The sequence below is a fragment of the Xenopus tropicalis genome, chromosome 6 (genome assembly GCF_000004195.4).
Source record: "Xenopus tropicalis strain Nigerian chromosome 6, UCB_Xtro_10.0, whole genome shotgun sequence".
In the NCBI taxonomy this organism is placed as follows: domain Eukaryota; kingdom Metazoa; phylum Chordata; class Amphibia; order Anura; family Pipidae; genus Xenopus; species Xenopus tropicalis.
This window is the reverse complement of record NC_030682.2, coordinates 69,797,879-69,815,373: the sequence shown is the minus strand read 5'-3', so window position 1 is coordinate 69,815,373 and position 17,495 is coordinate 69,797,879. Positions and strand designations below refer to the sequence as shown.

The following is a 17,495-nucleotide window of genomic DNA, read 5'->3' as shown; positions in this document are numbered from 1 at the left end:
TGTAGGTTTTCTTGTCAAGAAACCGAAGCAAATGTAATGAGTGCAAAATGTCTAAAAAAGGCTTGGCAGTAGATGTTCACTTTTGGGACAAATTGGCTGGCAGTGAAAGGGTTAAATGGTAGACTGACCTATTTGCTATGTAAACAGTGTAATTTAGAAATAAAAAGTACACCATAAAAATTATGACAGAATCCCTTTAATTATATCTTAGTTGGGATCAAGTACAAGGTACTGCTTTATTATTACAGAGAAAAAGGTAATCATTTGTAAAAATCTAAATTATTGGATTAAAATGGAGTCTATGGGAAATGGCTTTCCCGTAATTTGGATAACAGATCCTACACATGCACAAAACAGACACCATAGTCTTCAAATGCTCCAGACCACTCAGACAGTCTTACCGTATATACGAGTTTTTCAGCCCTAAAAATGTGCTTAAAAAGTGACCCTCGGCTTATACTCGGGTATATATTGCACTCAAACTTGCAAAGCTTCCTTCCGCGATTTCTACTAACCCACCCATCCGACTTCATTGTGCGGCGCCCGCCTCCGCCAGAGCCCAAACGGTTAAAGTCGCATGAGGTCACGTACCGCGCATGCGTGATATTCCTTCGCTCCGTAACGTCTCACTGCCCGGGTAATGAGCTGCAGTGCCCGCCCTCTCGGCCGCTAGTGATGGCCTTTCTGTAACTGAGTTGATCGCTGCACCGGCACCGCTCGGCGCTCTAGGCTTCGGTAAAATAAAGATGTGTAGAATAAAAGTCTGCTGCCACAGCAAGGTGGCCAACCAATAGGGCCCGCGGCTTAGCGTGACGTAACCGAGAGGCATCTTGGCGATATTTCTTTGCGGCCACTAGATGGCGCTGAACTGTAAGCGCGTAGCAAACGTAGTCGCTTGCCATGAAGTGGATCGCTTGCCATGAAGTGGAACGATAGTTGTGGTGTGAGTGTAGGATTGGCAGGCACATGCTCTTTACGGCTGTGGGAATGTACCCTGGTGTTACAGTGATCCGTTAAAGGAGAAGGAAAGCAAAAAAATGATATACATATTTTTGGTTAGGGCATCAGCCCCTGTCTTGAATCGCTTATATTCGGATCGGCTTATACTCGAGTATATACGGTATGTCTCCCAAAAATACCTTTAGATTATTTCACACAATTAATTCAAGATCTTCCTCTATAGAACTGGGCTGGTAATGGTATCAATCTTATCTCGGATCTATATGGGATTAAAACATATAGAACTTTTGCTGAATTACAAGAAAAATTTCAGCTTCCAGTATGGGAAAGATATACTTACTTAAGACTCACTCATTTCTTGAGTACGAACAATGTGGACCATGAATCCTGATGCCAGCAAACCCAAATAGAATATGTTTATAAGGATGGGTGAAAGGTAAGAAGTACTCTCTTACAATGCTATAAACTTTTGCTAACAGATCCACCTGACTTGAAATACCACTATATGTTTAAATGGGAACAGGATTTACAAACAACCATTACTTCAGAACAATGGCATGAAACAGCTAAAACATTATAAGGTGCCAAGATATACCAATCATACAGAATCCTATGAAACAATTTGTTTACAGGTGGATCACATCTACTTCCTCATCCCAATGCTGGTGAGGATGCGGCTACATGGGGAACTTACTTTACACGTGGAGGAATTCTCACACTGTTTATCATTTGGTCACAGCTCTTCAATATCATTAATGAAGACCTCAAAATCACTATACCCCAACAACCAGAGATACCATTATTATTAATATCACTCCCAGATCAGATGACTAAATATAAAAAAAAAATTCTCTTTCATATATTTAAAGGACAAGGAAAAGTTAATATAAAGTCTAAAGGAATTCTTTTTAAGTACTTCCTGCATTTCTTAATTCCCAGATCCCTGCTTGCTTCTCTGAGATATGGTGCTGGCAGCCTACAGCAGTGTGAAGACTACAGTAACATCACTGAAATCTCTCTCCCCTTCCTGTAGGCTGCCAGCGGCAAATATTGGACTAGGGTCCAATATTTGCAATTGCCTTTTTAATCTTATGTTTAGTCTGTTTTCATAATATTTTTACAGTTATGTGACTCCTTGCTCTAATTGACAAACTTTGTTGTTACACGCGAGAGTGGATTACTTTTTCAATAAGGAAAAAAAAGAATATGGGTTTCAAATTTAATTGGAATAGTACTTTTACTATAAGTTTTGTTTTTTTTGTCTAGGTGTCAGGTCCCTATAAAATTCAGAAAATACATCCATTGAAAATATTCAAATATGAGGGGACCGCAGGAAAAAAAAATTAAAATGTGGGAAAATTTAAAATTGGATACTTCTTAAGAAAAATTACAGCCTCTTGATCCAATTTCTTTACTACATAAACTTTCTTACCGTAGAAGGACACCCCTGCTTTTAGTTCTGGGTACTTAAGCATCAAATGATGAGTCACAACTCCACCCCAGCAAAAGCCAATGACACCAATCTTCTTCACATGACACTGCTCCTTCAGATACTTGAGTACAACATTAATCTCCCTGAGATAAGAGAAAATGGTTTTCTAAAACATTCACATTTAATGACAATCATTTACTATATTTTTTGTATAGAAGAATCATTTGAGAAGAAGGGATTGTATATACATTTTATTTAAAAATATATTAAAAATAAAACAGTCCACATAACAAATGCACTGGAAAAAGGACAGCACTCCTAGGATTTAAAGAATTGTGAGCAAAATGCAAATGCAAAAATAGAAAAGTTTATTACTCAACGTTTCGGTCACACACAGAAACCTTCATCTGGAGTGAAAAACTCCAGATGAAGGTTTCTGTGTAAGACAGAGACGTCGAGTAATAAACCTTTCTATTTTTGCATTCACATTTTGCTCACAATTTTTTAAATCCTAGGAGTGCTGTCCTTGTTCCAGTATATATATATAACTCCAGGTATTAAAAGATTTTTGGTGGATTTGGCTGAAGTGGTTTCATTCTCCCAACAATCACATTGAGGAGTATTTATTAACAATGGAGACAAACATCAGCAGTTATGTTGCCTATAGCAACCAATCAGCTATTAGATTTGAACAGTCATCTACAAGTTAGAAAACAAAAACAAACATCTGAATAGTTGCTAAGGGCAACATCACTGGTGATGTTTGTCTCCAATGTTATAAAATACGCTCCACTGTGTATAAATCTATATATCAATATAAGAATGAATAGTAATTTGATGATTCCGCTAATGGGAACCCAATGACCCAGTCACACTAGATGAACAGAAATGCATTAATTTTGAACCAGAAAGTACATTTTAAATAGTAGCTAATGCAAAAAAAAAATAGATTGTATGTTTTTTTTCTTCTTCTTCTTCTTCTTCTTGACACCTAATTTTGCTTTGTCAAGTTAGTCAAAATAATTAAAATACAATTTCAGGAAAATCGATTACTAAAATACCGGTATAAGCACTGGTGAAGAATTACATTTTAAGTGTCTCTAAAACCCAGTTGCTTATATACATATTTATACACAAGAGCCATGAATATCCTAAATTATACCCTTATAAACAATGCTTAGTGATGCTTTGTGACTTCTACTATCTTTATTTTTTACAATACTTCATTCACTATAAAATCTACAGTTTGGTAATTTCCCTATGGGACCAAACTGTAAATTATATTATTATAAATGGGACACTCCTACATCAGAACATGCCATTTATATGTTAGAAGGACCAGAAAAATTACATTAATGTGATAAACCTATTGGAACATTTTCTTGTTTTGTTTGTCTCTATTAATATATAATAATATTTTTTATATATTTTTAAACACGCACGTTATAACATTCATTCAAACACACACACAATTTAGGTTCACTTATTGATAAAGATAAAGTCAGTAGTGTACTTCTCCACTTTTGTTGCTTGTCGAGTCTGCAGCCACTCAGTGAATGTAGACCGGTCATTTGATGGCTTCCAAGGCTCCTGGCCCACAAAAAAATCTGGACAAATTGTTCTACAAAACCCAGAATACAGAACAGCAAAATAAAAAAAAAAAGATAGACATACAAATGTGTACGCAGACATTCACTGTAAAATATAAACAGCTGTGACAAGTGTGCTCAAAAAATTAACTGACTACTTCTCACATTTGCAAAAGGAAAGCGATAATGATTACATTAAAAACTCAACAGAAGGGTTGTCAGCTCATCCCATTAAAACTTACTACATCAAAGTTTCATTCTGTGTGGCAAATTAATGGTTATACGGGTCTGCATGTATCTAGCTCAGGGATCTCCAATCTTTTACACTCATGAGCCACATTTAAATGGAAAATGTTTAAGAGAGCAACACAAGCATGAAAAAAGTTCCTGGAGGTGCCAATAAGAGCTATAATTGGCTATTTGATGGCCCCTATGTTGTCTCAAAGCCTACAGAAGGCTCTGTTTGGCAATTACACTGGGTTTTTAAGCAACTAAAACTTGCCTCCTAACCAGAAATTCAAAAATATGCACCTACTTTGAGGCCACTGGGAGCAACATTCAAAAGGTTGGTGAGCAACATGTTGCTCACAAGCCACTGGTTAGGGATCACTGAGCTAGCTCATTCCATTAAAGGGGTGGCTCTAAGTTATAGAATGAAAAATTCTAAGTAACTTTTTAATTGGTCTTCATTATTTATTTCTTATAGTTTTTGAATTATTTGCCTTCTGCTTCAAACTCTTTATAGCTTTCAAATGGGGGTCACTGACCCCCAGTAGCCAGAAAATATTGCTCTGTAAGGTTACAGTTTTATTGTTATTGTTACTTTTTATAACGTTTTTCTATTTAGTCCCTCTCCTATTAATTTATCAGTCTTTCATTCAAGCCACTCCCTGGTTGCTAAGGTAATTTGGACCTTAGTAACCAGATAGCTATTATAACTGCAAACTTAAGAGTTGCTGAACAATTATTGAAATTATTAAAAAACTACAAATGAAAAAATAAGACGAATTGCAAATTGCCTTGGAATATTACTCTCTATATCAGACTAAAAGTTAACTCAAGGTGAACAACCCCTTTAACACTTGGTGCATTTATGATTTGAAACACTGGACAACTCCAGCATCTGCATTTACAGGTCCTGTGTCAACCTGTGTGAAGACACACGGAGTAGATTTTAGCACAGAAATGCATACTCACACATTTCTGTGCCAAAGTCAGCTCCCTGTGTATGCAGAAACTGGAGCCGGCTGAGGAGATCAGAGGGGCTGCTTCTCAGCCTTCACTTATACACAGGCTAAGTAACAGCTCTGTGAGACTTTAGCCTTAGGTAGCATATTTTTCAAATTTAAGGTTAAAACAATTAGGACCCATTTAATGCATAATAAGGTTACATATATGTAAATTTCAACAACTAATTCAGTTATATCTCTGTCTACTTGGCCTTGGCACACAGGGGCTTTTCTGAGCCCCATGCTACCCTATCACACTGTGGCCCCGATTCACTAAAGTCCGAAATAAGGAGTGCTATTTATAGCATGCTATCACTTCTTATTTTTCGCTCGATTCACTAAAAGGACACTTGTCATAATTAAGAAGCGATGTTCTTGGCGTTATTTATCTTGCAACGACATATTTTCAAGCAACGTGCTGCGTAATATGTTGTGCGCTGCGTAATATATTGCTTGAAAATATGTTGTCGCAAGATAAATAACGCCAAGAACATCGCTTCTTAATTATGACAAGTGTCCTTTTAGTGAATCGAGCAAAAAATAAGAAGTGATAAGATTTTTAACGCATGCTATAAATAGCACTCCTTATTACGGACTTTAGTGAATCGGGCCCTGTGTGTCCTAACTTTAACACAACAACAAGAGATCCTCCGCCATCACCCATTATCAATATATATATATATATATATATATATATATGCACATTCTGTGCATTAAGTTACAAAGTGGTTGAGCACAACTTATATTATTTATCATCTACACATGCACAACTTTTGATACCAAGATCATAACTTAGAAAGTTCCTGTGTTTAAGGAAAATTAAGCAATTAAATAAACAAATACCTACCCCCCCACCACCACCAACTCAGCAAGGTAGAAAAGATTTGGATTGTAAGCTCTACAGGGCAGGGATCTCCTTTCTCTTGTCTCATTACACTTACCAAAACATATGTAACTATTCTTTGAGTTTATTATTGTATTGTATGTATGTATATCTTTATTTATAAAGCGCTACTTATGTACGCAGCGCTGTACAGTATTGACTCATTGACTCATATTTGTTTTATTAATCCATTGTTCTGCTGTACATAAGTACCACTTTAAAAATAAAAATAAACATACAAAAAGAAAAGGTGCAAGCCAAGAAAGAAGTAAAAAAAAGGTGACATAGAAAAAGCTGAAGTATAGGGGGAAAAAAATAGAAAAGAGTAGGGGCAGAGAACGAGAAGAACATTAGTGAAAACTGATGCAAGACTCAATTTTCAGTTATAAAGTAAAAAGAAATCAACCTGCAACTAAGAAAAGGAAAGAGAATTATATGCAGATTTCAGGAGAGAAGAACAGAAAGAGAGCAGAAGAGAAAAGTGGCAAGTGGTGAGGAACAGTGAAAGCCATTGCTTACAAAAAGGAATACATCGCTGTTCAAAAACTTCAACAGGACACCTTTTTTGTCCCCACCGGAGATAATTTGCAGCCAGTCCTAATTTTTGTGGATTTTGAAATAAGGTTTTGTTTAGCAGCTCTCCAATTTGAAATTTCACCAGCTATCTAGTGCTATGGTCTAATTTACCTTAGCAACCAGACAATTTTTTAAATGAAAGGCTGAAAAATTAAAATGAGAGGGCCTAAAAAGAAAGAGAAGTATTATAAGGGTTGATTCATTAAAGAGCGCTATTTATAGCATGCGGTAAAAATTTTATCGCTTCTTATTTTTTGTGACTTTGCATTAATTAAGATGCGATGTTGCTTGCATTATTTAAGTCGCGATGATCGTTTTTCTTGCGTTATTTTCCACGAGTGCGTTAATTCCCGCTGCGCACGATATATTGCACTGCTTGCTATATTAGCGCACGATTTAACGCACACAACCAATACGCTTGTAAAACTACTTTTCTGCAAATTACCATTTCCCTGAAAACTGGGCCAACACATACTTGAAAAAATCCCACTGCAAAGTCCATGTTGTGTTGCCAAAAGCTCACAAACCACAATTTTCTAAAAGTACCGCCTGCCCAAAGTAGGTGTTAATTTTCTCACAGACTAATGCGATATTTAGTGCGTCTAACGCTTCTTATGCGTTTGTGAATCATGAGTTATTATTATTTCTATGCGAGAATTAACGCAATGCGTTAAAATTAATGCCTTGCGGTCATGCGTTATTTAGTGCATGCGTCTTAGCGCACATTAGGGAATCGCTCGTTTTTTTTGCGTCAATTTTAACGCAAAAAAGCATGCCATAACGCTTATCGTACTTTAGTGAATCAACCCTATAAAGTGATAATAACAATAACATGAAAGTCTCAGAGCAATTATTTTTTGCCCATTCGAAAGCTAGAATAAGGCAGAAGAGGAAGGCAAATAATTTAAAAACTATAACAAAAAAATATACTAAAATAAGGCCAGTTGAAAAGTTGCAAAGAGGACATTCTATAAAATACTAAAATTTAACATAAAGGTGAACATTCTGAAAACTTTAAGGAACACTCAAACCCCTTTAAGATTCAATATTTTTCAGAAATGGTTATAGCAAACTTACATGTATCCATGAGCTGTGAGTAGATCAGCCATAAAGCGAGTGTTAGGAAGTTGCCATCCAAATATATCCTGAACTACAATCACTGCTTTATCTGTGCTAGAATGAGGTTTAGAAACATAAGCTTTTATGTGCTCAATTTGGACCTCCTGGCCTTTTGCTCCATATTCAATCTTATCTCCAATATCACATGGGCAGGGGCAAGCTTCGTTTGCCATTAGAAAGCTGTGGAAAATGATAAGGTTAGTCAGTGCTTTCAATGTTTAACTCAGGCCTATCCTGTTTGCAGTCATAATATTGTTTGAAGCAGTCACACTGTTAATATCAAGCATGTGAATTTATTAACTCATATTCTGACTGAAATGTACAGCAACACATATTACCACAACTATTGAGTCATGGGGATATCTATTCCAAACTGTCAGTATAACTTTAAAGGGATTGTGTCAAGGGAAAACTATTTTTCAAAAGAGAAAAGTTTTTTTTTATATATAATTTGTTATATATTTAGTTAAATTGAGAAGATTGGTCACGATTTATCTGCTCTAGCAATGGCGACTAATCTTCTCTGAATGCTTTCCTATAGGCGATAATGTAGATTAATTGTCATCGCTAGAGGAGATTAATCGAAGGGCGACTAATCTCCTCCTGCGTCATTGGTCTTAGTTTCCCAGTGGGAAAAACAACAGTATCTGAAAGCAGTTTCATTGTCAAGTGCTGACTGTTTCTAAAAGCACAGGATTAGGCACTTGAGATTGCTGCCTACTCACCAATCTTACAGCTAAAAAATACATTTATTGGTTCAAGAATAACATTTTAAATGCTAGAATGAATCACAAAAGAACAGGCTTTTAGAAACTATTCCTTTTACCTATGTTGCCATAAGTTACTAGGTTCATTTAAAGAAGAAGGAAAGGTAAAAATTAAGCAATCTTTATCAGAAAGGTCTATGTAAATACAGCCATAAGCACTCACAGAAACTCTGCACTGAGTTCTCTTTCACAACAGGATTTCCAGTCTCTTTGTTTTCCTGTGCCAGAGACAAACAGCTTTCTCCTCTCTCCCCTTTACTGGTCCCCCCTCCCACAAGAATGCTAAGACTTCTCCTTAGGAATGTGTGATCTGAGCCAATCAGCAGGAAGCTTCCTCATAGTCTTACAAACTGAGCATGTACACTGGTCTTGGTGCAGCAGCATGGCATTACGGGAACTTTCTTTACAGAGCTCAGCGTTTTTATTTTCTATGAGGCTTCTGGTCATCTGAACTGGAGAAATATGGGGAGACTTAAGGGCACTATTGAGAGAACTAAAGGGATGCCTGCAGCTTGAGATTAACTCTTTATTAGCTTTTCCTTCTCCTTTAAAGAAAAGAAAAATCGACAGGGCCACATCTGCCAAGTCAATTCGACAAAATGCATCCTACAAGTCAGAAGTAGTTGCATGAGTTAAAATATAATGGAATTGATACATAAATTTGATGTGTAAACTACGCAAAAGGACAGCTATCCGACACAACATGCTTGTTGAAAGGAAATGCTGCATGCTGCGAAAATCTGATCAGAAGTTATCTGACAGACTTTTTTTTCTTATTGAAATACACTGTTGGATGTAGATGCACTTATAAAATACCACCTGACTTCATCTGATCCAACTTTACATTACAGCCATGGAGGTCAGATTTTGTAGGAACCTACAACCCTTGTGCTGTTGCAGGGTGCTGCATGACAAGATCAGATAAAATCTGATATCTGATCAAAATTTCCTGTGGAGTTTAGCCTTAGGGAGGTGACAGACGGGGAGATAAGTCGCCCTGCAAGAAATCTTTATTGCTGCGGGCGACTAATCTCCCCGCAATGCCATCCTACCAGCAAGAATGTAAATCGCTGGTGGGATGGTATAAGCGTTGCTATGATTTCTGGAAGTCGCAGTGATGCGTATGGCATCCCACCGGCGATTTACATTCTTGCCGGTGGGATGGCATTACGGGGACATTATTGCCCGACTAATCTCCCCGTCTGTCACCTCCCCTTAGGGGCCGATTCATTAAAACACGAGTTTGAATCCCGAATGGGAAAAATTCAGATTGGATACGATAATTTCTGAAGATTGCAAATATCACAAAAAAAATCGTATTAGTCACGATAATATCGTACTGGCGATCCGAAAGTCACTAAATTTTCGTATAACGATTGTAAACAGCAGCAGAACCTTTCCAAATTTTTTGAAAAAGTCACGCGGGCGTATGAAAAAGTTGCGCAAATGAAAAAAAAACTGCCGAAGTTACGCTCGTGTCTTAATAAATCTCCCCCTAAGTTTTCAAATATATCTGTTTTTAACGCCTCAGAGTCAGACTATTTACAGTAGAAATTATAAAGATCTTCCAGTAGAACAACATATTTTGCTCTTTTATCACATAGCACATTATCAAATAAGGCCCCACTAATCGCAGACATCAAAACTTTGACATTCTGCAATTGCAGACATCTAACTCGTTTTATGTGCCAAAAACAAAGGAATATTTTGCAGCTGATTTATGTGCCTACTTATATTAGAAAATACGTATTGAAAACATACAGATATATGTCTTAGAGAGGTCATGCATACACACAGATAAAAGAAATAGCTGCAGATGTTTATTCCCACGTTTCATTACATTTACGTGACATAAGTACATACATTGTATGTCCTTCACTGTCCTAGCCCCAAGCGAGAAACTCGGGTGCCATTAGCTTGCAAGGACAAACAGTCTCATACCTGTTCTTAGCACTTCCGCGTGGAGCGATACGGAGCCGAACCAAGAGAGCTCTCTTGCATCCAGCTTTCACAGACTGACTACTCTCTCTTCACTAGTCGTACAGGGAGACTCTTATAGCTGGGCGTCCAGCATCGCCTCCCCCAAGTGCAACTCGGGGCGGGCTGATAGCTTTTCATAGGTTTAAAAAGCCAAAGTCGGATTTGTTGTCGATTTCATGTAACAATATATATGACTGATAAAAACGGACTCAGCAACACTCCCACGAAAGACGAATTTCAAGCCAACAGGGAGGCAGCAAGCATCCTGTTTTAAGGCGTAATGGTTCATGGTTTAACGATTATCGGAGGCTTGTAAAATTAATTTCTTTTCATTCGGAGAACGTAAACTGATGGCAAAAACTCGTATTACCGTTGGGAGAGATACGCCTCTACGCTTGCTATTAACCCATATTGCATTCTTATATGAAAGGTATCAATTGACAGTGCTTAGAGGAGCAATATTTTAAATTTAATACAATATTTGAATAAATATATAAAATATACGTTAAAATGAATTCAGTTACGATTCCCGGGAAAGTAACGGCGCCGTGGCTTAGTTGGTTAAAGCGCCTGTCTAGTAAACAGGAGATCCTGGGTTCGAATCCCAGCGGTGCCTTTTTTTTTTTTTTTTTTTATTTACACTTTCATTTCATGCATTCTTATATGGAAAGACTGATGTTTGATTTAATGCCCCTCAGATATTATTAACTCACATTTACCGCTAGGGCCAATAATGGCAGTTTAATTATTGATCTGCCAAGCTTCTCATAGATCTTATATAACTAAAATATTGGTCATTTTACCAGCCCAAACCCCACTAATTGTGTGTCCAAAGCCAGCCTGGACTTCACTACTACAAATCTATCTATACCAGTGGTTCTCAACCTTCCTAATGCCGCGACCCTTTAATACAGTTCCTTATGTTGTGGTGACCCCCAACCATAAAATTATTCCTAAGACCATCAGAAATATGTGTTTTCCGATGGGCTTAGGCGACCCCTGTGAAAGGGTCGTTTGACACCCAAAGGGGTCGCGACCCACAGGTTGAGAACTGCTGATCTATACAAATATTACAGTAAGATGAGCTAGCAACATACATATAGTTAACAAAGCATGCATTTTTTCATTAGAATTTATCACATCTAAAGCACTTATTTGTTGTTAGCTTTGCTGAACTCTCTATGTAGCTGAAAGTTCAGCGTGGTTGCCTCTTTTTACAATGGCCAAAATTGGACATGAAATGAAATGTAAATTTCAAGTGAATAGGGCTGTTAAACAATTTTTTAGTAAAGCTTGGAGTAAATTGCCTGTTAATTGTTTGATAAACTGGCTCCTAAGCTCAATGCTATTAGTTAAAATGTTGTTTAATTGTCCACTTTTGTTTAATTGTCATCTTTTGTTTAATTTGTTCATAAATGACTTGGGGGAGGGTATTATAAGTAATGTATCAGTGTGACACAAAACTCTGCAGACCAGTCAATTCTATCCAGGATGTGGCATCCTTGCAGCAGGATCTTGACCAGCTGGCAATCTAAGTGGCAGATGAGATTTAATGTGGATAAATGTAAGGTCATGCACCTGGGATGTAAAAATATGTAAGCCCCTTATACCCTTAATGGGACTGCACTAGGCAAATCCATAATGGAGAAGGACCTTGGAGTCCTTGTAGATAATAAACTTGGTTTTTGCCTTCCTCTGGATCAACTAGTAGTTAGGCAGGTTATATATAGGCATTATGTCTAGTATAAATAAATTTAAGGCAACTGGACTTGTTAAGTAATCATTGAAGACGTTTCACTACTCATCCGAGCAGCTTCTTCAGTTCAACTGAAGTTGAACTGAAGAAGCTGCTCGGATGAGTAGTGAAACGTCTTCAATGATTACTTAACAAGTCCAGTTGCTTTAAATTTATTTATACTAGATATACCATGACCTGGATGAAGTTGAACTGAAGAAGCTGCTCGGATGAGTAGTGAAACGTCTTCAATGATTACTTAACAAGTCCAGTTGCTTTAAATTTATTTATACTAGATATACCATGACCTGGATGAATGAAAATCTTCATAGATATAGGCATTATGGTTGAACGTGTATGTCTTTTTTCAACCCAACTTACTATGTATGTTAGCCCTAAAGTGTCCATTTGGAGCTTTAGAGCTAAACTACAAGGGAGGTTTTTAACCCTTTTACTGCCAGCCATTTTGGTCAAAGCGGAACTTGTATTGCCAGACAGTTTTTGAACATTTTGCACTGTTTCACTTTAGGGGCCTTTCCTCGGGGGGACTTTTAGTTTACCAAGGAAAACAATATATCATTTTTTTCAGAACAACCTAAGCTTTCAAAATATGGTAGAATTTTTGTGTAATTCCAATTCTGTAACAAGATATAGGCTTCTAAATGTCTAAAAATGCAAAAAAAATCAAATTTTCCATAATATAATCACACATACTAGAAACAAAAATTATTTTATGCACGAATATACAACTGATTTGGAAAGTCCCATGTCTCCTGAACGTGCCAATACCAAATATATATAGTTTTATGGAGATTTCTCACTTGTATAGGTCAAAAACTCCCAGCAGTACACTACCAAATTCCCAAAGCACTGCTCCAAAAAAACTGCATACTTTGGATTTCAAGGCCAAAATTCCACTAACAGAAGGTTTATCCCAGAAAATTGTACATTTTTGGAAAGAACAGATTCTGGGGAATACAGAATAGGCACAACTGTCTGTCTACTCCAAACTATCAAGTCGCAATGCTTATTGGTTTTTGGTTTTTATCAAAATTTGTGATTTTTTTTAAAAATCGCTTCAAAGCTTCCAGTCTATAGTATCTTATCTCCTACAGGTCATAAAGTAACCAAATAAAACACCCTAAATATGAATGCCTGGGGTCCACTGAACAGTTTGATGCCCAATATGTATAGGTTTACCTAAGTATGTGGCATGTAGGGGCCCCAATGTGAACATACCCCATATGAACTGTCATTTCTGTCATTTCAGCTTCTGCAAAATCAACACATTTACATCATTATATGTGGGATAAAGCTAGTAAAAAGTATGCTCACCCCAGAAAGTCATATATTTTTGGAAAGTACACATTCCCCCGAATCTAAAATGGGTACCCATGTCTTTCTACTCCAAAGTACCAAGCCGCACAGCTTTTCTAAAGTTAGCAATTTTGATGACATTTCCAAAAATCCCCTCAAAGCTTCCACTTTGAAGCATCTTATCTCCCACATAGCATTAGGTACCAAGATAAAACACCCTGAATTTGAACGCCAGGGGTCCACTGAACAGTTTGATGCCCAATATGTATAGGTTTACCTAAGTATGTGGCATGTAGGGGCCCCAATGTGAACATACCCCATATGAACTGTCATTTCTGTCATTTCAGCTTCTGCAAAATCAACACATTTACATCATTATATGTGGGATGAAGCTAGTAAAAAGTACGCTCACCCCAGAAAGTCATATATTTTTGGAAAGTACACATTCCCCCAAATCTAAAATGGGTACCCATGTCTTTCTACTCCAAAGTACCAAGCCGCACAGCTTTTCTAAAGTTAGCAATTTTGATGACATTTCCAAAAATCCCCTCAAAGCTTCCACTTTGAAGCATCTTATCTCCCACATAGCATTAGGTACCAAGATAAAACACCCTGAATTTGAACGCCAGGGGTCCACTGAACAGTTTGATGCCCAATATGTATAGGTTTACCTAAGTATGTGGCATGTAGGGGCCCCAATGTGAACATACCCCCATATATACTGTCATTTCTGTCATTTCAGCTCATGCAAAATCAACACATTTACATCATTATATGTGGGATAAAGCTACAAAAAAGTACGCTCACCCCAGAAAGTCATATATTTTTGGAAAGTACACATTCCCCCGAATCTAAAATGGGTACCCATGTCTTTCTACTCCAAAGTACCAAGCCGCACAGCTTTTCTAAAGTTAGCAATTTTGATGACATTTCCAAAAATCCCCTCAAAGCTTCCACTTTGCTGCATCTTATCTCCCACATAGTGTTAGGTACCAAGATAAAACACCCTAAATTTGAACGCCAGGGGTCCACTGAACAGTTTGATGCCCAATATGTATAGGTTTACCTAAGTATGTGGCATGTAGGGGCCCCAATGGGAACATACCCCCATATGATCTATCATTTCAGCTCCTGCAAAATCAACACATTTACATCCTTTATGTGGGATAATGCTACAAAAAAAGTACATTCACCCCAGAAAGCCATATATTTTTGGAAAATACACATCCCCCCGAATCCATAATGGGTAAATATTTTTTATTGCTACAAAGTACCAAGCTGTAAAACTTTCCTAAGTTTGCAGATTTATATGACATTTCGAAAATCGCATAAAAATGTTGCAATTTGCCGCATTTATCTCTCACAATTTCTTGATAAAGATCAGATAAAGACAAATCACCCCAAAAAGGAACACCAGAGGTCTACTGAACAGTTTGATGCCCAATATGCATAGATATACCAAAGTCTGCGGTATGTACTGAACCCAAAATGAAAATAGCGCATAAGGATTTCTCGCCTGCCAGCTCAGCTTTTGCACACAGAGCCCCCTGTCAGTGTATTATGTGCCAAAACTTCCCCTAACCATACAGTGACCCCCACAAAACCATATATTTTTGGAAAGTACACATTCTGACAAATCCAACAAGGGTAAAGAGTCCTTTCTACACCAAAGTACCAATCTGCAGAGCTTTCCTAAAGTTATTGGTTTTTATGACATTTCAGAAAATCGCCTAAAAATGTTGCAATTTGTCGCATTTATCTCACACAATTTCTTGCGTACAAAGGCAAGTCACCCCAAATAGGAACACCAGAGGCCTACTGAACAGTTTGATGCCCAATATGCATAGATATACCAAAGTCTGCGGTATGTACTGAACCCTAAATGAAAATAGCGCATAAGGATTTCTCGCCTGCCAGCTCAGCTTTTGCACACAGAGCCCCCTGTCAGTGTATTATGTGCCAAAACTTCCCCTAACTATACAGATCCCCCACAAAACCATATATTTTTGGAAAGTACACATTCTGACAAATCCAACAAGGGTAAAGAGTCCTTTCTACACCAAAGTACCAATCTGCAGAGCTTTCCTAAAGTTATCGGTTTTTATGACATTTCAGAAAATCGCCTAAAAATGTTGCAATTTGTCGCATTTATCTCACACAATTTCTTGCGTACAAAGGCAAGTCACCCCAAATAGGAACACCAGAGGCCTACTGAACAGTTTGATGCCCAATATGCATAGATATACCAAAGTCTGCAGTATGTACTGAACCCTAAATGAAAATAGCGCATAAGGATTTCTCGCCTGCCAGCTCAGCTTTTGCACACAGAGCCCCCTGTCAGTGTATTATGTGCCAAAACTTCCCCTAACTATACAGAGACCACCACAAAACCATATATTTTTGGAAAGTACACATTCTGACAAATCCAACAAGGGTAAAGAGTCCTTTCTACACCAAAGTACCAAGCCGCAAAGCTTTCCTAAAGTTATCGGTTTTTATGACATTTCAGAAAATCGCCTAAAAATGTTGCAATTTGCCGCATTTATCTCACACAATTTCTTGCGTACAAAGGCAAGTCACCCCAAATAGGAACACCAGAGGCCTACTGAACAGTTTGATGCCCAATATGCATAGATATACCAAAGTCTGCGGTATGTACTGAACCCTAAATGAAAATAGCGCATAAGGATTTCTCGCCTGCCAGCTCAGCTTTTGCACACAGAGCCCCCTGTCAGTGTATTATGTGCCAAAACTTCCCCTAACTATACAGAGACCACCACAAAACCATATATTTTTGGAAAGTACACATTCTGACAAATCCAACAAGGGTAAAGAGTCCTTTCTACACCAAAGTACCAAGCCGCAAAGCTTTCCTAAAGTTATCGGTTTTTATGACATTTCAGAAAATCGCCTAAAAATGTTGCAATTTGCCGCATTTATCTCACACAATTTCTTGCGTACAAAGGCAAGTCACCCCAAATAGGAACACCAGAGGCCTACTGAACAGTTTGATGCCCAATATGCATAGATATACCAAAGTCTGCGGTATGTACTGAACCCTAAATGAAAATAGCGCATAAGGATTTCTCGCCTGCCAGCTCAGCTTTTGCACACAGAGCCCCCTGTCAGTGTATTATGTGCCAAAACTTCCCCTAACTATACAGAGACCCCCACAAAACCATATATTTTTGGAAAGTACACATTCTGACAAATCCAACAAGGGTAAAGAGTCCTTTCTACACCAAAGTACCAAGCCGCAAAGCTTTCCTAAAGTTATCGGTTTTTATGACATTTCAGAAAATCGCCTAAAAATGTTGCAATTTGCCGCATTTATCTCACACAATTTCTTGCGTACAAAGGCAAGTCACCCCAAATAGGAACACCAGAGGCCTACTGAACAGTTTGATGCCCAATATGCATAGATATACCAAAGTCTGCGGTATGTACTGAACCCTAAATGAAAATAGCGCATAAGGATTTCTCGCCTGCCAGCTCAGCTTTTGCACACAGAGCCCCCTGTCAGTGTATTATGTGCCAAAACTTCCCCTAACTATACAGAGACCCCCACAAAACCATATATTTTTGGAAAGTACACATTCTGACAAATCCAACAAGGGTAAAGAGTCCTTTCTACACCAAAGTACCAAGCCGCAAAGCTTTCCTAAAGTTATCGGTTTTTATGACATTTCAGAAAATCGCCTAAAAATGTTGCAATTTGCCGCATTTATCTCACACAATTTCTTGCGTACAAAGGCAAGTCACCCCAAATAGGAACACCAGAGGCCTACTGAACAGTTTGATGCCCAATATGCATAGATATACCAAAGTCTGCGGTATGTACTGAACCCAAAATGAAAATAGCGCATAAGGATTTCTCGCCTGCCATACGTGCTTGGCAGTAAAAGAGT

General features: G+C 37.8%; 1 protein-coding gene and 1 non-coding gene across 2 annotated transcripts in view; one reads left to right on the top strand and one right to left on the bottom strand.

The window, feature by feature from the left end:
* The window catches only part of cmbl (carboxymethylenebutenolidase homolog), a 52,937-nt gene extending 42,376 nt beyond the window's left edge, over positions 1–10,561 (bottom strand). Inside the window, exons 1-4 of the mRNA NM_203570.1 lie at positions 10,497–10,561; positions 7,747–7,968; positions 3,906–4,013; positions 2,393–2,535 (exon numbers count right to left, since the gene is read on the bottom strand). Of these exons, the coding sequence (NP_988901.1) occupies positions 2,393–2,535; positions 3,906–4,013; positions 7,747–7,961 (466 nt within the window). The 5' untranslated portion in view covers positions 7,962–7,968; positions 10,497–10,561. The remainder of the gene's footprint in view (positions 1–2,392; positions 2,536–3,905; positions 4,014–7,746; positions 7,969–10,496) is intronic.
* Positions 10,562–11,077: 516 nt separating this feature from the next.
* trnat-agu lies at positions 11,078–11,151 on the top strand. The gene has a single exon. It is a non-coding gene; the product is annotated as a tRNA-Thr (tRNA).
* The last annotated feature ends 6,344 nt before the right edge of the window (positions 11,152–17,495 follow it).